This window comes from Balaenoptera acutorostrata, chromosome 2, assembly GCF_949987535.1.
Source record: "Balaenoptera acutorostrata chromosome 2, mBalAcu1.1, whole genome shotgun sequence".
NCBI classification, from domain to species: Eukaryota; Metazoa; Chordata; class Mammalia; order Artiodactyla; family Balaenopteridae; genus Balaenoptera; species Balaenoptera acutorostrata.
Genome location: NC_080065.1, coordinates 80995540 through 81020455, shown reverse-complemented (window position 1 = coordinate 81020455; position 24916 = coordinate 80995540). Strand labels below are relative to the sequence as shown.

The window sequence follows — 24916 nt, the reverse complement described above, 5'->3', positions numbered from 1 at the left end:
GTGGTTTGTAACAAGGCAGAGACTTGACCAGAGTCACATGCTGAGGAAAAAGAGCCAGCGGAGCGGGAGAGGCTACGCCCAGACGCTGAGAAGAGAGCGGTTCTGAGGGACGTGCCAGGCGCGAGGCGTGCTGCGGACCCTCGCGCGGGAGGGAAGGCGGCGGCCCTGAGGAGGCCCCGGGCTTCAGCGAGCGGCCCCGCCACAGGAGTCCGAGCGAAAGGACGAAACGAAGAGAGACGACAAGGACTCTGCCAGGAGCTTATTCAGGAGAGAATGAAGCTGTGGGTTGGGAAGTCCCAAGCCTGACGTGGACCAGTCACCTCAGGCCTCCTGCCCTAGCACATTCTTTCTGGGGCCAGAGATCTCATATCTTAGTCCCTCTCTGTGACTCAGAATCTGGGTTTCTTGCTTTGCCATTTAATTTTAGTAAAACTTAGAGCTGCTTCCAGGAGTCAATTTTCTTCCCTTCCCTCAATCATGCTATGCTTGGGATTCTGACGTGACAATCAGTGAAGGTGTGCAGCTCCAGCTTGGGCCCTAGTCTCAGTGTGAAACCTCCTGGGGAAAAGGATAGTTCCCTTTTCAAGGAGGTGGTTTTCCTTTTTTCCTTGCTTTGTTTATTTAACTGACTGCACATGGAGGGGTCAGAACTGGCCCTAGAACAAAAGACTTCGCTCGGCCCACTCGGGAGGGTGGGCACCACAGGGAAGAGCATCAGGCCCTACAGCGTCTTACGACACTCAGGTGACTGTGAGAAGTGAGCTATTTCACCCCTTAGACTCACAACAGTGAAAACCACGGGTCACAAACAAAGGGTCAAACAGAGAAAAAGACCTTCACTGGACCTGCAGTTTGAAATTTGGGTTTGTGCTGGAATTCACTTCCATGCTAAAGTGCAGTTCAAGGGTCACAAACTCAAATGCTTAGGGACGAACAGCAGGGGTCTGGAAGGTGTGAGCCAGCCCGGCGAGGGGCGGGCAGTGGCCTACCTGAGCCGCCGTCTGCCCTACCCAAAGAACAACAACTCAGCCCCAGCTGCTGCCACAAATGAAGACGACCTGACCTTTCAGAGAGAGGTCGCGGGTCCAGGTTCTTTTGTGAAATCTCCAGATGTTTAAAAGCGGGGAGCTAATTCCACTAAACAGTGACAACGGCAAACAGTGCAGGCCAAGCAAGACGGGACACAAAGTCACCACCTGAATTTCACTTCTTCTAAAGAGATTTCAGCACATTCTGTTTCTTGAATGATTCTGTCTGCCTGTGTTTTTAGAAACTGTGTCTCAGAGACAACAAAGGTTTGACTGTCTGCTCCGCCCCCTCCCTGGGGCTGCTCTGCACGCTTTCTGCTTCCCCAGAGAGTGACTTGACTCTGTTCTCTTCCCAAGAGCAGGCACTCCTGAAGGGGCTGAGGACAATGACAGCCTGGACATAGCTACTGATGATGACATACCAGCGGGCGTTCCTCCGAAGCTCTAGCTGCTGAATCACTCCAGACTGAAATGACTTCAGGACTGGCCCTTTAAAAATGGAGCACGCTACCGGGCAAACTCCTCCTCCAGGGAGGTTCCTTTAAATGAGAGCCAGCTGGCCGGACCCCCGCTTTACTCCCAAGCAATACCTGCAAATCGAGGTTTCCTCTCCAGGAGATAGCAGCCTGTGAGCATGGCTCAAGCGTTTGTGAACAGCAAAATCCAGCCTGGGAAGGTAGTTGTGTTCATCAAGCCCACCTGCCCCTACAGCAGAAGGGCCCAGGAGCTCCTCAGCCACTTGCCCTTCAAACAAGGGCTTTTGGAATTTGTCGATATCACAGCCCACGGTGACACCAACGAGATTCAAGACTATTTGCAACAGCTCACAGGAGCCAGAACGGTGAGCCTGGGGTTTCCTTCTAAAAGGCTGGGGAGAAGGCTCCCAGATTCCTTTTTCTTGTCGGGGCTGTGAACGTGGTACGCCTGTGCCTTTCTCTAGGACACCGCTAGGGCTCTGTCTGTCACTCCAGGCGGCTGGAGGGCTGTGCAGGTGGGGGAGGGTGCCTGAGAGCGGACACTGCTTCCTTGAATGGGCGGCTGGACTTCGGCCAACGGCGCTCTCACATCAGAGGAGGGAGCACAGCGGATTGTGTTGGGCGTCAGGGGCAGCGGGCCCAGCAGCTGCCCAGGAGTCACTGGGGAGCTATCTGGAGTCTTTGTTTTAAGCACTCACAGTCTGCGCTTGCAGGGCTGGGGTGGAAGGAGGGATGCAGGGGCCAAGTGTGATCGGTACATTTCTGTTGTTGTGCAAGAATCGCGTGCACTCTTTGCTCTGCGTTCACAGGGCCAAGTGGGATTTGCTGTCCTTCCATCTTTTCTCTAGGCTCTCTTTAACCTTCACCTAAATCGCTCACTCTTCCATATTTTATCCAACTCCTCCCACTGGAAAAATCTAACGGCTCCTTATTGCTCCTTAATCTAAATTATGGGATGTTTCCAGGCCTGTTAGGGAGTCCAGAGGCCAGAGTTCCGGATGGCTCTCGCAATGGTTTGCTGTGTGATCCTGGTAAGTCACCAGCTCCGTGACTCTCAGGGACCTCCTGGCTGCAGCACCAGACTGGAGGAGGTGACGTCTACATCCCTTTTTGCTATGAGTAGACAGTGGGACCCTAAGAACCGCTGTCCCCTATGTGAAAAGCCTTCCTCTTCCTCAGCACCCACGGCTTCCCGACGAGATAGCCAGCCAACCAGATCACCAGCATCAGTTCAGGTGCTGGGGCGGGGGCATGGTGGTGAGTCCCGTCCCACCAGCTCACCCAAACTCCCTTTCAGGACGCACATCCTAGGACACAGCGTTTGCAGAAGCACATATCCTAGCTCAGGTTTAGTTTGACTTACCGTGTTTTTTCCGGCTTCTCAGTGTAAAGCCTGGGAGGCTGTTCTCCCCACCTCTCCAGTCAGAAATCAGCCTTCTGGTGCAGAAAGAGGCAAAACACACTATACCCCATTGCTTCCAGGGCCCCTGCTGTGAGCTGAGGACCCTCGTCTCTGGAAGGAGGGAAAGGGCAGTGTAAGTACGCCTGTGGCCCCCGCTGTGAGGCATTCCTCTGGGCCAGCGGTTCCCAAATGTTGCTGCTCATCAGAATCACCTGAAGAGCTTTTAAAAAAAACCTTCCCAATGCCCTAGTCACACCGCATGCCAATTAAATCACAATATGGGAGGTGGCAGCCCGGCATCAGTAGTTTTAAAGACCCCTAGGACATGGATACAAACATTGGGTTATAAGATGAATAAGTTCTGGAGATGTAACGTCCAGCATGGTGACTATAGTTAGTAATACTGTATAGTTAGTAATACTGTATAGTGTGCTTGCAATTTGCTGTGAGATTAGATCTTAAGTGTTCTCACCACACACACATGCAAATGGTAGCTGTGAGGTTATGGGTATGTTAATTAACTTGATTGCGGTAATCATTTCTTAATGTAGTATATGTGTATCAAACCATGACATTGTACACCTTAAATACACACATATTTATTTGTCAGTTATACCTCAAAAAATCTGGAAGTGAAAACAGAGTTTATCTCCTGTCAAAAAAATAAAAAGGTAATTCTAATTTGCAACCAGGTTTGGGAGCTACATCTTTCAGCCCGGCAGCACCTATTCTCTAGCAGGAAAAACAAACCTCTTCACGCATTCATTCAACAACTTTTTTTTCAATTCATTGTAAAGCAACACTTTTTCTTCTAGTGGTCTTTTAAGTTTGTTTTTGAATTTTTCAAAATACTTTTCACAGGTTCTTGAGTCCTGAATGCCATTCCTCCAAGGGGAAGAACAAACCCTTTGAAGCTGTATACTTCATGATCCCGAACAGTGAAGGGTTTCTATTAGAAGAGACTGGAAACCTTGAGAACTGTCGCTATCTTGCTTATCCTGTGATGCCTGTGTGCTGTGCAAATAGTAGGAGCCCAACGAGACTTGATTGATTACAGAAACGTAGGCCTTCTATCAGGCCATGTACTTGGAGAAACTGGTTTTGGTTTCGCTATAGCCACAGCTCCTAGATCAGTGCCTTCACTTATTCCTTTCCCTAGTGTTCTTTCTTTATGTAAATCCAAGTTTCTGACCTCTATCATTTTCCTTCTCTCTGAAGAACGTCTTTGAACGTTTCTTACGAGGCAGATCTTTGGGCAACAAATTCCCTCAATTTTTGTTTGTGTGAGAAAATCTTTTTCTCCTTTGCTTTTGAAGGATAATTTTTCTAGATACAACAAATATTTTTAAGCACCTACTATACTAGGCACTTTTCTGGACATTGGAAATACTGCCATGAACAGAACAAACAAAAATTCCTGCCTTTGTGGAACTTACATTCTAGGAAATGCAATTAATAAAACAGTATGTTGGAAGGTGGTAAGTGATGTGTGCTATGGAGAAAAAAACAGGCAGGAAAGGCGGGTAGGCTGTAGGCAGCAAGGTACAGTTTTAAATGGAGTCATCAGGGCCTCACTGATTTTAGTAGATCTCTAAAGGGAGTGAGGGATCAAGGCATGCAGAAATGTAGGGGTAGGGCATTTCATGCAGTGGGAACAGCAAGTGCTAAGGTCCTGGGGTAGAAGTATGCCTGGCAAGGAGGCCTGTATGGGTGGCACATTATGAGTTAGGAGGAGATGAGGTCCGAGAGATCACGCGGTATAGGTTGGCGAGGCCTTTCAAGCTATCACACGGAATGTGCTTGTGACAGGAGATGAGATGCCACTGAAGGGTTTTGAGCAGAGGAATAACCCTATCTGACTTGATTTTGAAAGGGTCGCTCCAGTGGCTGTGGGGGAAGAGAAGACAGGAAGGCCAGGGTGAGGGTTGAAGCTGGGAGACCTCTGGAGGCTAGAGCAGTAATTCAGATGAGGAAAGATGGTGTCTTGTACCAGGGAGTAGCCAAGGAGGTGCTGCAGAATGTTGGGAGCCTCTGAGTAACACCGGAGTGCAGGAGATGCCACCTGGCTGCAGCCGGGGCTGCGGAAAGCTCCGGGAGGGGAAGGGCCCCAGAATTCCCACGCTTGCTTTTATGGTGGCAGTTCTCTGCCTCTTGGCAGTAACAGACTCAAGTTGCTCCGAAGAGGCCGATGGGCCAGGAGGGGAGGGCACAGAGGACGAGTCTCCCTTCCTCAGCTGCATCAACAGCTTCCTGTTTTGTCACCACAGCCTCCCACACTGTCCTGCTGCCAACTGATCACACTGACCACAGCTAACTGTTGCCTAGCCTAGAGGGTGGGTGTAAGGGCAAAGGGGCCTTTCAGCCCTCAGGCAAGCCAGCTTGTAGCCAGATGGTCTGCACAGAACTCCGCCCTGATCATGTTTCAGGGCCTGCCTCAGGTGGCTGGGGGCTGCTGTAGAGCTGTGGGTTCCCAAAGCCTCAGTTACCGCAGGAGGAATGAACCACTATCAGTGCCAACCGGTGGTTTGCAGATGTGACCCCTGAGAGTCAGCATCACCTGGGAACTTGTCAAAATGCACATTCTTGAGCCCCAACCCGGATCTCCTGTATCAGAAATGTGCGGGCAAGGAGTAGAAACCTATGTTTTAACAAGCCCTCTGCAGTTCTGATGCAGGGTTCAAGTTTGAGAACAGCTATCTAAGGAGAAGACTCCTTACTCCTCAGGGCCTTCTCTCTAAATAACTGAACTCAAACCCCCTGGGCCAGCACCCTGGCCAAAGGTGGAGATGTGGCAAGTGGCAAGAGGAGTGACCATTGCTCAGTTCTTTCTGAAAATAACAGCAGTTCAAGAATGAATACATCTCGTCCTCATTTAAAGCTCAGATGAGTTTTACTCCTTTAGGTAATGGCTTCAACAGAAGGAGCCCTGTATTAGAATTACATTAGAATTACATTAGGATTCTGTTTTATTTACCATTGCAACTGACCACAGCCAACTGTTCCTGGGGAGATAGAAGCCAAAAGGCCCCCAACAATTTGAGAGGTGCTTTATTTTCCCTAAAATAATGGCCCGATCCAGGGGGAAAGTTAGGTTTCTGACCTCGCATTTCCGCATATTCTTTCAGTTAGTAAAACAGCAATGTTGCCTTGATGGTGCTTCCATTTGCGAAGTCCCCACACAGGCGTGCAGTGCAGGTGGGACAGGCGTCACCTTCTGTGACTGAGGAGGACATTACCAGGCTTTCTTGCTGGAACACAGTCCTGTGTGCTCTTCCCCACTCTCGGGACATAGGAAATAGCCATGGCAATGCAGTGCAGGAGCCTTTCAATTTGGGGCCTTAATTTTTAAAGCGTACTTCCACCCAGACCCCCTTCTTAATAAAAATAAGGTAAGGACTTACCTGAAATAATCTGGCCCTTTTTCTCAACTCTCACACTTAAAAAAAAAAATTTCATCTGAACATGCACCCCAATGTTCATAGCAGCATTATTGGCAGTTTCCAAGGTATGGAAGTCACCTAAGTGTCCATGAACAGATGAATGGATAAAGAAGATGGGGTATATATATATATATATATATATATCATGGAATATTACTCAGCCATAAAAAGAATGAAATAATGCCATTTGCAACAACATGGATGGACCTAGAGGGTATTATGCTAAGTGAAATAAGTCAGACAGAGAAGGACAAATACTGTATAATATCACTTACACGTGGAATCTAAAAAAATACAACAAACTAGTGAATATAACAAAAAAGAAGCAGACTCACAGATATAGAGAACAAATTAGTGGTTACCAGTGGAGAGAGGGAAGGGAAGAGGGGCAATACAGGGGTAGGAGATTAAGAGGTACAAACTATTATGTATAAAATAAGCTACAAGAATATGTTGTACAACACAGAGAATATAGCCAATATTTTATAATAAGTGGAATATAATTTATAAAAATTGTGAATCACTGTGTTGTACACCTGAAACTTGTACATCAACTATACCTCAATTTAAAAATGCATCTGAATTACTATGCCTTCTGAGGAAAGTCAAAAGCTTTGAAAATATTCTTGCTGCCTTCTGTCTTTCACCTCTCCTGCCCCTTCTGGTGTGTTCCTAGTGTTCTGGGAGAGGACCTGCTTGCTCCTGACCACTCAGGGTACCCGCATTGTGCTTGTTTCTTCACTGCCAGTCAGCCTTTCTGTAACACCCCTGGCCTGGAATTTGCCTGAGCCACAGTGAAAAGACTTCCTCCTCTCTCCTCCTTCCAAGAGCCCTCTAGAATCCTGAACACACCTTACCTAGAAGCAGGGAGGGAGCCTGAGTTTGACTCAAGATGAACACGTTCAGCGGGTAGAATGACTGTGTCAGCCTGGCTGGCCCTGGGCCACCCACCCATGCCAGGTGTGAAACCAAAGCAGATGCATGTCCTTGCTCCCAGGGCTGCAGCACTTAAACATCTTATGATGGGCCAGGTATTAGAGAAGGAGATTCAGACACCACCACCCCTTCCCCAGCTGAGGACAGAGCTCACAGACGAGAGAGACGACTCTAATAAACTGTGAGTCTAAACTCAGGGACAGAGAACTGATGCAAATACTTTTCCAGCTGTACTTAGAGACAGACTCCTTCCTGGTTGCCATGACTCAGTTTAAGGGCTCAGGTGTGGTCCCAGCTGTAGAGAAACCAGAATTCAATCAGGGTAGTCCAGCTGCGGCCAACCAAAACTCTTTCCCTGAAACATAGAGTAAAAATTTTAAATCCCTTTGACAAGTTAGACAATCTCACACACACAGAACATTCTATTTGAAAAGCATCTTGGCTTAAGAAGGTTCTTGAATGAATAATTTTATGCTTATAATAAAGTTCTGCCCTGAAAGAGTATACATGAGGAGGTTGTGAAGTGATCTGAAAAGCTTTGGATCATGGGAAATATTTAGAGGAAGGATAAAATGTCTAATCTAATAATGATGTTCTCTAAATGTCCTGGCTTGTTTGCTTTTTTAGGTACCTCGGGTCTTCATCGGTCAAGAGTGCATAGGTGGATGCAATGAACTAGTAAATATGCATGCGAAAGGGGAGCTGTTGACACGGCTACAGCAAATTGGAGCTCTACAATAATTATAGGTGAGTGACAGGTGGGACGCTGGGCCAGGAGCACTGGGAGATGGTGGAATTCTACTGCCACGTTTTATTACAATCTAGGAAGGCACTCTGGCTAGGGAAAGAATGATCTGGGGTGATTTGAGGAACTGTGACGTCACGTATGAGTTTCCCATTTTACAAATGGATTCATTTCATCAATGGGAGGAAAGCTTTTCACTCAACCTTCATTTAACAAATATTTATTTAGCACTTACTATGTGCCAGACACTGTACGAGACACTGGGAATACAGAGATGAACAAAAAGATAACATGGAACTTATATTCTAGAGAGGTAGACCGATCAAAAACAAGTAAGTAAATAATTCCTGAAACAAATGAATAATTTGATAGAACATGGCAGGGGGATGGGGAGCAAATTAAGCTAATGTGGTAAGGGAAGGCCTTTTTCAGAGGGGCTGGTTGAGCTGAGACCTGATTGACAACAAGGAGACGGCCATGTACAGATGAAGCAGAAGGGCTTTTCAGGCAGAAGGAATAATAGCGAGTACAAAGGCCCTGAGGTGACAAGTATGGAATATTCAAGGAACTGAAAGCAAGCAAGAGCAGACTGAGTGAAGCGCAGAAAGAAGGAAAAGTAGTAACAAATGTGGGCAGGGACCAGAGCACACAGGCCATGGTAAGCAACCTAGATTATTCTAAGTGCAATGTGAAATCAAGGTAATTTTTGCTTTACCTGTGTTCACCCTGCAAATCAATTCAATCTAATTGGCTTCCCAAATGACAAAACAAAGTTTTCTAAAATTGTAACCTAAAGGAGATCTTTGACTGAATGGAAAACCATAGGGTGATGAATTCTTCAGAAAGGAATCAAGATACCTTTGGGGTCTGATGGACTCCCCTCCCCCCAGCTCTTGTTAGTGCAAGCTAGCTTCTAAGCAGGCCAATTGCACTGACTCACAGGTGGAAAGACTCGTTTGTTTTAGCCAAAGGAGAAAGGGGTTCAAATTAAAATGTTCTTTGAGGAGTATTTATTGCCCACTAATTAATAATTAACCCTTGGGCAATGAGTACATATAATTTGTGGTGGTTACTCAGAATAGCAACATGAAGTGAAAAAACAAGGTCTGAAAAATGCAACTGAATCCCTTGAAATAAATTAGTCAATGTTATAAAGTTTTAATCACAATTATACAACATCATCCCCTCAAATAAACACTGTGTCTGTTTGGGTTAGCTTTCTGGCCTCACCCCATGCACGAGAGCACTCAAAACCCAATTAACCGCTGTGCCAAATGTTTGCTTTTCTGGAACACTCTTTAGCAATTTAGGCTTAGATGAGAATGAAAGAAAACTTACAACTTTCCTGGGAAGGTGGGAAACACCATTTCCCCAGCTGCCTCTATGTTGGCGTGGGCACTAGAGTCCGCCATATTCCCTAGGTCTCTTTATCTGCATTGCCCTTCAGCATATTATGCTCTCAGTATTCTACTGGCAACTTGCATCTCAAGGCCATCTGTAACCGATTATGCTTAAACAGCAAGAGTAAGTGTTCTGGTAATGAAAGGGAAATGAGAGGAATTGATCTTTTCCAAGAAAATCCAATTCTTTGTATTTTTTCCTAGCAGAGCAGACCCCAGGCTGATATCCCCCTTGAGAGCTGGATGGCATTGCAGATAATGACAGCACTTCCTGGTGGATGGACCTGGGGCTACGTTTACCCAGCTACAGCAACTGTTTACTTAAAAGTTTGAAATATGTTAATGCAAATAAAGTGGGTGGGGGGCATTTTGGGGGCAAAAACAGCTTTTTCTTCTTTTGACTCAGTATTAAAAGGGGACCAACTTGCCCAAAACAACAGGTCTGAGAAGTTTGATGGATGTCTTGGGTTTCTTGTGGATTGGCCCTTTGGTTTCCAAAAAGACAAGATATGCTTAGGATTCACTCACTGACCCAAAAGATGTTCCTTGTCTTTGGCACGTGTTCCTTACTACGTGTTTTCCACGTGCTGGGGCTCCTCTACCTCAACACCAGTGTTTCTCAACCAAGTATATCCCAGACCTCCTGGGTCGAATCTATAGTTGGTTTTCTGCTACTGTCCAAAGATTATTTTGTTGAGTTTGACTTTATAGAATTTGTATTATGAAATCAATAGATATTTTGAATCTGCTTTTTCAAAGGGTGTCTCCCTAGCCACCATCCCCACCCCACCTCCTACCCCCTCCTACTGCGAGAATCACTGCCATGAACCAGTGTTCTAAACCGTGACAACTCATAGATCTCATAGGAAATATTCAACAATTCCGTGAAGGGTCTGAGCACGCAGTCTGAGAGACGCCCCTGAAAAGTTAAGCACGGTTGGTCTTCATTTTGGGCCACAGGGATCAGAGGTATAAATGCAGATGCTACGATCACGTGGCAACACTCTGTTACGTAAGATGGTTGTCCAGGGAATCCTGAACAAGTGTGTATTAATTTGTTTATAAACAAAAGTAAAACATAAAATTTTAAAAGTTACATAGAAAACTTGTATCCCCACCTCCAAGAATATGTCTGTGAAAGTAGCCAAATTTGGGAAACTCTGTTCTAAATGATTTTCTCTCTCTCCTTTCTTTCCCCCTCACTCTATGAAAGCTTAAGAATTCCTTATGGTGAAGGTTGTTCTAGAATTGCAAGATTAAGTTAATTTCCCTCTGTAAGTCTCTAGTATGAATGGTTAATTTCTTCTCTAATAAAGAAGTACCCATGGATCACACAGTGATTTTTGTCCAATTCTTTTCTACGTTCTCAAGACCTTAAGGAATGTGATTATTGCAGAATATACCAACTTAAAGTTTTTTCATGTTCATCCCCTGCAGGCACATGCCACTGTCCTTCATTGAGTATAAACGGTTGGTGTAATTTTGTAAATTTCATAATTTGAATATGTCAACACTAGCCTATCGAATAATGTTTAGGACTCAATAATAGTCTTTTTCACATTCCATTTTCCTGTTTCTCTCCTAATACTCTCGTACTTTTGGCTTCCTCTCCCTTCCCTTATGCACCCTAACCACTCCCTTCAACCAGATGGCTGTGGATGATTGAGTAGGTTACACACTGCACAACACTATGAATGCCACCCCTGGAGGCTGTGCAGTATGCAAACTGCACAGTCCCTGATCACCTCCAGACCACCTGCCTGCTCTTTCTTTCACATTTCTATGTCCTCGCTCATTGTGTTCCTTCCTCCTGAGATACCCTTTCTTATCCTTTGTTCTTCTTTCAAACCCTGCCTTCAAGGCCTGATTTACAGACTCTCCCCTCTGGACCTACCCTCTCCTCTCACTGCCTCTTGACTAAAAAAAGTCATTGCTCCTTCTTCTGTAATCTTAAAACATCAGGCTGTATTGCAGTTAATCATCTGTACTGGTCTCTTGCCATATTCAGAAATACTCAAAGGCAGTAGCCTCGACGTAAAAACCTTCGTATGCCCAGTTTCTAGCACAGAGGTTCTATTTTATCAAAGCAATACATGCATGTGGTTTAAAATGTCAAACAACACTACAACACTACTCCACCCCTCCCAAACCCCAGTCCTGGCCACACATTTATCAGTTTCATAGGTATTTAAGCTATTTAGAAATACTGTAAAATGTATTAGACATATATAAGAATATATAGAATGCATAGTTCTATTTAAATGAACACCCATGTATCTGCTTCCATAGTTAAGAAGTAAAGCACGCATATAACAGCGTGCTTCCAGAGTACTGATAAAGTATCTTAGAGGCCCAGGACTTCCCTGGTGGTCCAAGATCCCACATGCCAAAAGAAAAAAAAAAAAACAAAAAACCGTACTGTAGAGGCCCATGTGCCCCCTCCCAATGTATCCCCTTCCTCCCTTCACAGAGATGATCTCTAGTTCATTTTGTTGTAATCATTCTGATCCTTTATAGTTTTACTTCCTACAATATCCCTCAGCAATACATTTTAGTTTTGAAAAGCAATAGCAAACACCAACCTAGCTGTGTAAGGAAAGGGCAATATTCTCACCATCAGATGAAGGGCCTCAGGAGAAGATAAGCTGAACAGAGGCTCTGAGTCATAGATTAGCTTCTGTTTCCCTGGGAGTTTACCAAAGGGGTATTCCCAAATGAGTCTTTGGAAACACTGGGCAACCCATACTGGGGAGGTTATTGTATGAACAGGTACTGGGCATCCCCCAGAAATATGTCATGGAAATGGGCTGCTCTGCATTTTCGGCTTCCATGGCCAGCCTCCAGCTTTCAGGAACAGGTCCAAGCACACCACGTCCATAGCAGTGTGGCAAGCCTATACCCCCTCAACTAGCCAAGGCTGTGGCATGGAGAACAGAAATGTCATCAGCACAAGGCAAACTAAGTTCAGATAACGATCTGCTTCAGGCTCATTTAAGCATTCTCACCTCAAGTTAAAGGAAAAAAAAAAAAAGACCACAGTTGAGCTCTCAACATGGGGCATTTCACTGCTCCAATCTGGACTGTTTGCTGTCCACGTCAGAGCACAGCTCTCTTCCTGGGATCTCCCTTCACTGTCATCCTGGGGATTCCATTGCTCTCTATCCTGAGTTGGATCTCCTGTTTCCCACACCCCATAAGTATTTGTTATAGCTAAAGTGCTGTAACAAAAACATAATGACAGAAGCTTATTTCTCTCGTAAGAGTTCAGAGGCAAGCAGGTGGCTTTGCTCTCTGAAATCACAATCAACCCAGGGGTTGTGTGCACCACTCTGCTCATATCCCATTGCCCAGAAGTTAGCTGTGGGTGACACTAGGCCGTGGTGTCCCTGCTGGGAAGCCCCTTGCCCAGCTAAAACTCAAGGAGGTGTACATTGAAAGAAAATTAGGAGTTTGGGAGTAACAGATACACCCTACTATACATAAAATACATAAACAAGGACCTACTGTATAGCAGAGGGAACTATACTCAATATCTTATAATAACCTATAATGCCAAAGAATCTGAAAAAGAACATATATATATGTATATAAATGAATGATTTTGCTGTATACCTGAAACTAACACAACATTATAAATCAACTAAACTTCAATAGAAAGTTGTTTGGGGCTTCCCTGGTGGCACAGTGCTTAAGAATCCGCCTGCCAATGCAGGGGGCACGGGTTCGAGCCCTGGTCCGGGAAGATGCCATGTGCCGCAGAGCAACTAGGCCCATGAGCCACAACTACTGAGCCTGCGCGTCTGGAGCCTGTGCTCCGCAACAAGAGAGGCCACGATAGTGAGAGGCCCGCGCACCGCGATGAAGAGTGGCCTCCGCTTGCCGCAACTAGAGAAAGCCCTTGCACAAAAACTAAGACCCAACACAGCCAAAAATAAATTAATTAATTAATTTAAAAAAAAAAACGAAAAAACTTTCCCCAAGCAAAGGTGCAGTCTAGGGCAGGAAAAAAAAACAACAAAAAAAACAGTTGTTTGTTTTGAATAAATAAATAAATGTTTAAAAAAAAGAAAGAAAGAAGGGGAGAATGGCTGTCAAAGGAAAATTAGCACATTGTATCTTTCTCTTTTTTAGTCTTGTTCATTTTGGAGGACCATATATCCTCCATAAGTTTTAAGGAAAAGAGAATGGGAAGTAAACTTTTTGAAACCTTGCTTGTCTGAAAATATTTTTATTTGATTGATACTTGATTGCTAGTTCACCTGGATAGAGCTTCTAGTTGGAAGTCATCTTCCTCTGGAAGTCTGAAGACACTGCTTATGGTCTTTGGCTTTCAGTGTTGCTGTTAAGAACTCTGAAGCCGTTCTGATTCTTGATGACCTGTTTGGTTTTCTTGTTTGTTTTATATTCTGGAAACCTAGAAAATCTTCCCTTTGAAATATCACAGTGATGTGCCTTGGGGAGGGTCTATTTTAGGGGCTACTTGGAGGTTTGAAAGGCCCATTGGAAATTTTACTGGATTATTTTATGGATACTTTCCTCCCCTCCATTTTCTTTGTGTCCTCTTTCTGGAGCTCCTAGCAATCCGATACTGGCTTTCCTGGACTTGTCCTCTAGTTTTTGCTATATTTTCTCTCCTATTTTCTTTGTTTTATTCTGAGGGATTTACTCATTTTCCCCTCCTTGTTTTTCTATCAAGTTTTTAATTTCTGATGATGTTTTTAACTTTCAATAGCTCTTCAATATTATTTGAGTGTTCCTTTTTTTTCTAGAATTGTTTTTGCTTCATAAATGCAGTACCTTACCTTGCTGAGGTTATTGAGATTTTTAAAAACATTTTTACTGAGGTTTTTTTCCAACTGTGATTTTTTTCTTATTTCCAAGAATTTTTCCTTGTTCTCAGTTGTTTCCTTTTTAATATTTTTTTGTTCTTGTTTTATGGATGCAATCTTTTCTTTTCTCTCTCATAGGATATTAATTATAGTTGGGGCTTTTATTTTTTTTAATTTATTTATTTATTTATTTTTGGCTGTGTTGGGTCTTCGTTTCTGTGCGAGGGCTTTCTCTAGTTGCGGCGAGCGGGGGCCACTCTTCATCGCGGTGCGTGGGCCTCTCACTATCGCGGCCTCTCTTATTGCGGAGCACAGGCTCCAGACGCGCAGGCTCAGTAGTTGTGGCTCACGGCCCAAGTTGCTCCGCGGCATGTGGGATCTTCCCAGACCAGGGCTTGAACCCGTGTCCCCTGCATTGGCAGGCGGATTCTCAACCACTGCACCACCAGGGAAGCCCTAGTTGGGGCTTTTTAAAAAAGCTGTCTTCTGATTCCAGCATTCTCTCTGAGTTCCTATGTTCTGTTTCTGCTTAAATTTGAAGATCTTCCAATGTTCTGCATTGAACATTTGCAATCTGGCTGTGCATAAATATTTAAGAATGAGGCACCAAAACCTGGTTGGAAGATTTGTGTGTGCATGAATTGGGCTTGTCAACTGGTGGGCTTCACCACAGAACCTTTGTTCAAATGTCACCTTCTCAGCAAGTCCTCTCACATCACCCTATTTAAAATTTCACTTGGCATTCTCTATCCCTCTTCCTTGTTTTTTCTCTATAGCATTTATCACCTAATATGTTGTATAATTTGCTTATTTACTTTATTTACTATCTGTCTTCACCACTAACCCCTTGAGACCAGGAATTTGTGTCTGTTTATTTACTGCTGTATCTGCAGCCTCAAGAAGACTGCTTGCACATAGTAGGTACTTCATAAATATCTGTTAGGTGTTTGAATGAATGAATGAGTGAGTGAATGAATGATTAGCTGCGGACTATCCAGCTGTTAGCTCCTGGACGTTTTTCTTTTCAGCTGTTCAGTTTCTCCAGTTTCCCAGCGGGTTGGGGCGTGCCACCAGGTTCTGGCTGCCAAGCAGGGGAAAGGGATTTGGCAACCCCCTCATCAGTGTGCAGACTCTCATGTAATCTTCTGTTTTCTGTCTGTTCCCTGCTGAGTAATTCTGTGTGATATGCAGGGATAAAAAGGACTGTCATCCAAAGAGCACCAAGAAGTTGGCACACGGGGTTGGCAGAGGGAAGCAACAAGAATAACCAGGCAAAAACTTCATAGCCAAAGCTCTATTCCTTTGGTTTACTTTAAAAAGCAAGTGATTCAATCTCCTGCATGTATCTCATTTTAATAACTGCCTTCAGTCTGCCCCTTCCAGACTGGCCCCTGGAGTGGGACACCTGACAGCCATTCTTCCCAATTCAAGGTTGTCCAAAGATGGCCCTTAAGGGAAAACAACAGCCAGGGGTGATCAGGGTGGCCCAGATCACACTATTTATATCCCCAGTGGGTATCATTAGGCCATTACCTTGACATTTGGTTGTAAGAGAAAGCCATGCTCCCTCATTCACTGCGCCATAACAATTTTTAGTGGGTCCTGGGAAATATTTTAAAGAATTGGGCTGAGATATTTTAACTAAAATCCCTTTGCTATATTAATAGCGATCTTTTCTTATTAAGTACATTGGACATTTGAAGGGGAAGAATTTAATCTTACTAATTAGTGGAAGAGAATTCTGGCCTGGTCCCTTTAAGCATAAGTGATATTTAAACACAGGTCTATATTTACACATGATTTATGTTTCCTGTCCCCAGGTGACTTTTCTGGTGAGCTATGCAGAGCTGAAGAGGGGAGGAGGGATGGAGGGGTATTGCAGAGCCAGTGAAAGCGCAGAACTCTGCGTAACCTCTTGGGGGCCTCGCCTAGTGCGCCTGGGATTTTACTCCTAGTGGCTCTTCCTGCTCATTTGGGGTCCTCCGTCCCACCCAGCAGGGCTGAAGCCTCTGGACGCCTGCAGCTGAGCTTTCTCAGGAGAGAGCAGAGCAGCTGCCCTCTTAGTTTTCTGTCGTGTGCCTTGTGAAACTTGGAATAGTCTGTACATAAAATTACAAGTTGTCTTTAAGGTGGGAAGGTGGGGATTTTGCACTGCCTTTCCTTATGATTCTTCCAAGTCATCCTGAGGGCTGAGGATGGATGACCTTTAACCTAATCTGCCCTGGGTTCTAACTCTGGTTAGACTACGGGGACCAGAGGACTCACTCTAGGAATGGAGGACTGACAGCTCCCCGGAAGACCAAATTAGCTCAGCTGGAACCTGTGGCCACCCAGGCTGCCCCCCAACAGTTAGAATGCAACCCCCCCGTGTGGCAGGAGTGGACGTGCAAAACTGACTCTGAGTGCCCTTAGCCCACTACTTGGAAGATGCCAGTCACAAACACAGTCGCTGAATGTTTGGAGAGTGCCAGAGAGGGCAAGAGAGTGCAAGGGAAGGAAAGGATGGGTCTCAGGCTGCCTCCAGAAAGGGAAGAATGTGGGTGGTCCCAGATAGATAAACCACGGGTTAACCAGAGAGGAGCCCTGGTTCTTCTCTCCATCCAGGAAGCCCGAGGCAGGTAGCAGTAGTGAGGGTACAATGTGGCTTTAAGCCACTTTCCCTTTTTTTATAGTCTGATTCCATTTTTTTTTGGACATATATTAATATTCTTTTTCATATTCTTTTCTGGTTTATCACAGGATACTGAATATAGTTCCCTTTGCTATACAGTAGGATCTTGTCATTTATCCACCCTCTATATACAGTTTGCATCTGCTAATGCCAAGCTCCCAATCCTTCCCTCCCTCGCCCCTCCTCTTAGGCCACTTTTGAGGCCAATTTACCCCAAACTCTTTGCATTCAGGTGAGGTCCACTGGCTGATAGACTGTCCTTAACCTAACGAGAAATTCCCCTTGTCCAAATGAGGGATGGATCAATGGATGCAAAGTGTTCCCTTAAACACCCCTGAGCTGGCACAAGAAGGGACATCCCCCCTTCCTAAGATTTTGAGAAGTGAGGGATAAGTGTTTCTTACTAAAAGGATGGTCTTTAGTATGAGGACCCTTTCTCCACTGATTATTCTTTGACTACAGGAGAGTGGACCCTGTGACCTGCAGAACCTGGGGAGGGGTCTCAGGGTTACTGAGAGGGTCACAGAATATACAGATACTCTGATTTTCCACAGGTATATATAAAGAAATGCCATCGCATGTATCTTTCACTGCATCTATATTTTCTAATATTTTAATAAAGGTGAATAATCGATTTACCCAGTTAAAAGGTTTTCTTGGGGACTTCCCTGGCAGTCCAGTGGTTAAAACTCCACGCTTCCAAGGCAGGGGGCCCGGGTTCGATCCCTGGTCGGGGAACTAGGATCCCACATACCACATGGCACGGCCAAAAAAATAAAATAAAATAAAATAATAAAAATAAAAGGTTTTCTTGGTCTATTTCCTTACATGGCAGCAGCAGCAGGGAATAAAACATAAATTCATTCCAAGGATCACTGCGTGTACATATAATTATCTATTTAAAACGTTTACTTTTTAAAAAAGCGTCCTAACATTGATAATAGCTTTTGATTATTACTGTTGTCTCAGTCGATGGTTAAAGCGCAATGACTACATGTGGAGAGGCTGTGGCCTGTCCCATTTTTTTTTTTTAATTTAATTTAATTTTATTTATTTATTTTTGTCTGTGTTGGGTCTTCGTTTCTGTGGGAGGGCTTTCTCTAGTTGCGGCGAGCGGGGGCCACTCTTCATCGCGGTGCGCTGGCCTCTCACTGTCGCGGCCTCTCTTGTTGCGGAGCACAGGCTCTAGACGCGCAGGCTCAGTAATTGTGGCTCACGGGCCTAGTTGCTCCGCGGCATGTGGGATCTTCCCACACCAGGGCTCGAACCCGTGTTCCCTGCATTGGCAGGCAGACTCCCAACCACTGTGCCACCAGGGAAGCCCCCATTTTTTAATATTGAAAAAAAAGAGGGGTGTCTACAAGTTTGGAAATATTGGAGACTAGTTCCCTGTACCAAAGAGAGGGCTAACACTGGTCCTCCTCCGTCTTCCTACTTATACAGATCAAAATCTAGAAAACAGCTGCAGTGTAAAGGTAGTATCAAATAATGGTTAACTCACACCAAAATCAAGGTATGGGTTTTACCCCATGTTTCCTAGGCATTTTAAAGAGGCTATATAGTGTCCCCCTTGGTTGAAACAGGTGAATGTGAGAGTCTGCAGGGTACACTGATGGAAGAAGCTTGGAAAGACCCAGCTGCACACACTGGGTGCCAAGCACTTTCTAAGTTTTGACCATGTTTTCACTCATATGATCCTCACAGCAGCCCTATAAGCCAACTAACATTAGTCATTATCATTTCCATTCTACAGATGGCAAAACTAAGGCGCAGAGAGGTTAAGTTGCCCAGGAGCTCTCAGCAGAGCCAGGATTCGAGCCCAGCAGGGTTCCGGGAGCACACAGCACCGCTCTGCCTTTAACCAGGGCTTTCATTGTAAAGGGGACTGTGCTTCCTGGTTTAATGGAATGACCAAAGGAGGGCCTCCCTGGGCCTCTGGGCTCTGAGCCACAACTTCAAGGAACAACTTGATACTTCTCCAGCATGCACTGTGCTCGAGCTCAGTGTTCCTCCAAGCAGGTTCTTCAGAAAACTGGTTCCATGGCATGTTGATAAATGGTACACGAGGAAAGGGGCTTCGTGGTCAAATGCGTTTGGGAAATGCCGGGCTACGTGATGTGCTGGCCTGCAGGACTTGCACTCATTTTGAGAGTCCGAGCCTTTTATCTGATAAACTTTTTAAATGTATGCTACTGAGGACTTCCAGTTTCTAATTCGGCATGTAAGAAGCTTGGAAGTTTCCACTCCGTCCTAACAAAAAGTGAAAAGCTGAATAACTGAAAAATCAATAACTCTTCTTAGATCCATAAGAGAAGTGAGGTCATAGAGCAAACCAGTGCCCCCCAAATTGGGGAGACTGACAGGCAAATACCGAGAATCTCAACTTACATGAGAATGAGTGCTGGGGGAGGGGAACCTGAGCTGTGATCAAGGAACGGCTGGAGGCTCCATGAGGACCACGCTCAGAGCTAAAAACTCCAAGGGGACCCAGTCATCAGAGGGCCCATGCTTTTGTGAGTTTTACCATCTGGAGTTCTAATGAGGTTCTCACAGTGAATGCTGGAGGGAAAAACCCTCATGCTTTAAGCAGGGAGAGCAGAAAAGGAACCATCTGGAAATAAGCCAGAGCATTCTGTTTTTCTTAACAAGGTCTGTTCTCAAGAGTTAACTCTCTAACTACAGCCTAATGTGCTGGGGTTTTGTCAGAGCCTAACTGACCTGGGGGAAGGGAAAACCCCAACTCCAGCTCCTTCTGGCCTTCCTTAAGGGAAGAGGGAAATACCCAACTCCATTCTAGCCGCCCTACTCTACTTAGACAGGGCAACCCCCCCCCAGGGTGTGGGCACCAAGAAGCACATGTGAAGCTCACAGGCTCCCTAAAAAGACTGAGACCTAATCAAAGGGATGTAACAGGCTCCCCTCCTTCCACACATCTTACCACCACATTACTAAACACCTACTTAACAGCAGTTACCCAGTTCATTGTCTCACGCTATCGAGAAAACATTACTAGTATATTAAAAGGCAAAAACCACAGTTGGAAGAGATAGAGAAGCATTAGGCAGGGCTGTTGGAATGATCAGACTGGGAATTTAAAACAGCTACAATGAACATGCTAAAGGCTATAATGGATAAAGTAAACCGCATGAAAGAACAAATGGGCAATGTAAGCAAAGAGATGGAAATTCTAAGAAAGAGCCAAAAAGAACTGCTAGAGACCAAAAACACTGTGACAGAAATGAAGAATGCCTTTGATGGACTCATTAGTTCACTTGACATGTGCTATGATCTGAATGTTTGTGTCCTCCCCAAACTCATGTTAGAATCCTTATATCCAATGCAATGGTGTTAGAAGGTGGGGCCTTTGGGAGGCAATTAGGTCATGAGGGTGAATTAGTAAATTAGTGCTCTTATAAAAGAGATCCCACAACACTCCCTTCCACCATGTGAGGACACAGTGAGAAGCTGCAGGCTATGAACCGGGAAGAGGGCCAACACCTTGATCTTGGATTTTCCAGACTCCAGAACTGTGAGAAATAAATTTCTGTTATTTATAAGCTACCCAGTCTGTGGTATTTTGTTATAGCAGCCCAAACTAAGACTGAAGAAAGAATCTCTAAGCTTGAGAATGTCTCAAAAGAAACCTCCAAAACTTAAAAACAAAGAGAAAAAAATACTTGACGCAGGAAAGAGAGTGGGGCGCGAAAGGATGGTCACATCCCAGGTCATGTCTGAGTCCCTGGGACGGCTGCCAAGTGTGGGTTCTTGGCTTCGTGCAGGAAAGAATTTAAGAGCCAGCCACAGCAAAGTGAAAGAAAGTTTATTCAAGGAGAAACACACTCCATAGACAGAGTGTGGGCCATCTCAGAAGGTGAGAGAGGCACCAGGGTATGGGGTTGTCAGTTTTTATAGGGGTGGGTAATTTCATAGGCTAATGAGTGGGAGTAGTATTCCGGCTATTTTGGGGAAGGCGTGGGGATTTCCAGGAATTGGGCCACCACCCACTTTTTTTTTTTTTTTTTTTTTTAAGTTATACAATTTTTATTTATTTATTTATTTATTTTTGGCTGTGTTGGGTCTTCGTTTCTGTGCGAGGGCTTTCTCTAGTTGCGGCAAGTGGGGGCCACTCTTCATCACAGTGCGCGGGCCTTTCATTATTGCGGCCTCTCTTGTTGCGGAGCACAGGCTCCAGACGCGCAGGCTCAGTAATTGTGGCTCACGGGCCTAGTTGCTCTACAGCATGTGGGATCCTCCCAGACCAGGGCTCGAACCCGCGTCCCCCGCATTGGCAGGCAGATTCTCAACCACTGCGCCACCAGGGAAGCCCCACCACCCACTTTTTGACCTTTATGGTCGGCCTTGTTAACTGTCATGGCGCCTGTGTGTGTGTCGTTTAGCTTGCTGATGTGTTACAAAGAGCATATACTGAGGCTCAAGGTCTAGTGGAAGTCAACTTGTCCGCCATCTTGGACCTAGTTGATTCTAATCAGTTTATGTCGTGTCCTCTGGCTATGTCATTCTTGTAAATGTTGTGCCCTGCCCCCTTCCTGTCTCATACTGAAAAACCCAGAACAGGATATCGAATAACTATGGGACAACTACAAAAGGTGTAAGATATACATAATAGGAATACCAGAAGGAGAAGAAAGACAGAAAGGAACAGAAGAAATATTTAAAGCAATAATGAGTGAGAATTTCCCCAGACACCAAACCACAGATCTAGAGAGCTCAGAGAACACCAAGCAGAAAAAAAATGATGAAAAAACCCACTACACCTAAACATATCATTTTCAAACTGCAGAAAATAAAAGATAAAGAAAATATCCTGACAGAAGCCAGAGGAAAAAACACCTTACTTATAGAAGAGCAAAGATAAAAATTACATCTGACTTCTCAGAAATCATGAAGGCAAGAAGAGAGTGGACTGAAATATTTAAAGTGTTGAGAGAAAAACCCCACCAAGGTAGAATTCTGTACACTGGGAATTACTCTTCACAAGTGAAGCAGAAATAAGGACTTTCTTGGGCAAACAAAAATTGAAGGAATGTGTTGTCAGCATACCTACCTTGCAAGAAATGTTAACAGTTCTTCAGAGAGAAGAAAAATGACATAGATCAGAAATTTTGAACTACATAAAGAAAGGAAGAACACTGAAGAAGGGACAAGTGAAAAATACTTTTATTTTTCTTATTCATAATTGATCTAACAGTTAACAGTTTGTTCAAAATAATAATAACAACAATGTATTTGGTTATGGATGCTTATGCATATATATGAGTTTATGTATGCTTATGTATGCATGAAATGAGTGACAGAAATGATACAAGGGACAGGAGGGAGGAATTACGATTATTTTGTTATTATAAGGTACTTGCACTACCTGTGGAGCAGTATATTGCTGTTTGAAAGTGGACTTGAATTAGTTGTAAATGTATATTGCAAACTCTTGGGCAACCGCTAAAATAGGGAAGAAAAAAAAAGTATAACTGATACACGATGAAAGAGAAAAAACACAATCATATAAAATGCTCAATTAAAGCCACAAATGGCAGGGAAAAAAATGGAAGACAAAAATTGGAACAAAGAACATGGGCAACAAATAGAAGGCTTTAACAAATATGATAGATAATCCAAGTATATCAGTTATCACTTTGAATGTCAATGGTTTAAAAGCACCAGTTAAAAGACAGAGGTTGTCAGAGTGGATCAAAAAACAAGACCCAGTAAGATGTTGTCTACAAGAACCCCACTTTAAATATAAAGACACATAGAGGTTAAAAGTAAATGAATGGAGAAAGACATACTATATTAACACTAATCAAAAGAAAGCAGAGCAGACTTCAAAGCAAGGAAAGTTACCAAGGATAAAGAAAGGCATTACATAAAGATAAACGGATAAACTCTCCAGAAGACATAACAATGCTTAACATGTATGTGCTTAACAAAAGAGCATCACAATACATGGGGCAAAAATTGACAGAACTGCAACGAACAACAGATGAATCCACCATTAAAGTTGAAGACTTCAACACTTCTCTGTCATAAATGGACAAATCCAGCTGGCAGAAAATTAGTAAGGACATAGTCGAACTCAACAACATGATCAATCAACTGGATATAATCAACATCTGTAGACTACATCCAACAACAGCAGAATACACATTCTTCTCAAGCTCACATGGAACATTCACTAAGGTAGACTACATTCTGGGCCATAAAACACACCTAACAAATTTAAAAGAACAGAAATCATACAATGTGTGCTCTTGACCACAATGGAATTAAACTAGAAATCAACACAGAAAGATACCTGGAAAATCCTAAAATACACGGGGGTTAAGCAACACACTTCTAAATAAGACATGGGTCCAAGAGTAAACCTCAAGAGAAATTTAAAATATTTTTGATCTCAATGAAAATGAAAAGACAACTTATCAAAATTTGTGGGGTGCAGCAAAAGCAGTCCTTAGAGGGAAAGTTACAGCATTAAATTCATACATTTTAAAAAAAGAAAGATCTAAAATCAGCTATCTAAGCTTCTACCTTAGGAAACTACAAAAACAAAAGCAAATCAAACCCCAATTAAGTAGGAGAAAAAAATAATGAGAATGAGAGCAAAAATCAACATAATTTTTGAAAACAGGAAGTCAATAGAGAAAATCAACAAAACCAAAAAATGATTCTTTGAAAAGATCAGTAAAATCAATAAGCTTTAGTTAGGTTACTTAAAAAAGAGAGGGAGAGAGGAAAAAAAGAGAGGGAGGGAGAAAGGGAGAGAGGGAGAGAGGGAAAGAGAGAGAGAAGAGACAAATTACAAATATCAGAAATGAAAGAAGGTACATCACTAAAGATCCTATAGACATTAAAAGGATAATAGGGACTTCCCTGGTGGCACAGTGGAAAAGACTCCACGCTCCCAATGCACGGGGCCCAGGTTCAATCCATGGTCAGGGAACTAGATCCCACATGCATGCCGCAACTAAGAGTTCGCATGCCACAACTAAGGAGCCCGCGTGCCGCAACTAAGACCCAGTGCAACCAAATAAATTAATATATATATATATATATATATATATATATATACTTTAAAAAGGATACTAAAGGAATACTATAAACAACTCTATGCCCACAAACCTAGATGAAATAGACCAATTCCTTGAAAGACACAACTTGCCAAAACTCACCCAAGAAGAAATAGACAATCTGAATAGGACTCTATCTATTAAGGAAATTGAATCAATAATTAATAATCTTCCAATCACTGAATTGTAAAAAAAAAAAAAATCTTCCAAAACAGAAAGCACCAGGTCCATATGGGTTTGCTGGTGATTTCTAATCAAGCATTTAAGGATGAAATTATACCAATTCTCTACAATATTTTTCAGAGAATAGAAGCAAAAGAATTCTTCCTAACTCATTATATGAAGCCAGCATTACCCTAATACCAAAACCAGACAAAAACACTACAAGAAAACTACAGACCTATATGTCTCATGAACATAGATGCAAAATTCTTCAACAAAATATTAGCAAATCAAATCCAACAAAGTATAAAAAAAATTATACACCTCAATCCAGCAGATTTATCCCAGGTATGCAAGACTGGCTCAATGTTTGAAAATCAATTAATGTAACCAATCACATTAACAGGCTAAACAACAGAAATTACATGATCATACCAAAAGATCTAGAAAAAGCATTCGACAAAAATCCAGCACCCATTCATGATAAAGACTCTCAGTAAACTAAGAATGGGGGGAGCATCATCAATCTGATAAAGAAGATCTACAAGAAACCCACAGTTAACATCACATGTAATGGCAAGAAATTTAAAGCTTCACACTAAGATCAGGTACAAGGCAAGACTGTCCCCCTCCTTTTCAACATCATACTGGAAGTTCTTGCTGATTCAATAAGACAAGAAAAGGAAACAAAAGGTATACAGATTGTGAATAAAGAAATAAACAGTCATTATTCATAGATGACATG

The 24916-nt window shown here is 43.7% G+C and overlaps 2 protein-coding genes across 3 annotated transcripts in view; one reads left to right on the top strand and one right to left on the bottom strand.

The window, feature by feature from the left end:
• Nucleotides 1-1538: 1538 nt before the first annotated feature.
• GLRX (glutaredoxin) lies at nucleotides 1539-10761 on the top strand. Of its 2 annotated transcripts, none has more exons than XM_007197459.3 (3): nucleotides 1539-1869; nucleotides 7910-8029; nucleotides 9632-10761. In XM_007197459.3, exons 1-2 carry the CDS (start codon nucleotides 1663-1665, stop codon nucleotides 8021-8023), a joined length of 321 nt encoding a protein of 106 aa, XP_007197521.1. In that variant the 5' UTR covers nucleotides 1539-1662; the 3' UTR covers nucleotides 8024-8029; nucleotides 9632-10761. The 2 variants fall into 2 exon arrangements, with proteins under 2 accessions (XP_007197521.1, XP_007197520.1); XM_007197458.2 differs by having other exon boundaries at nucleotides 1547-1869; nucleotides 9635-10761.
• RHOBTB3 (Rho related BTB domain containing 3) overlaps nucleotides 6753-24916 on the bottom strand; it is an 85944-nt gene continuing 67780 nt past the window's right edge. Inside the window, exon 12 of the mRNA XM_007197460.3 lies at nucleotides 6753-7637. Coding sequence (XP_007197522.2) covers nucleotides 7600-7637 — 38 coding nt within the window. The 3' untranslated portion in view covers nucleotides 6753-7599. The remainder of the gene's footprint in view (nucleotides 7638-24916) is intronic.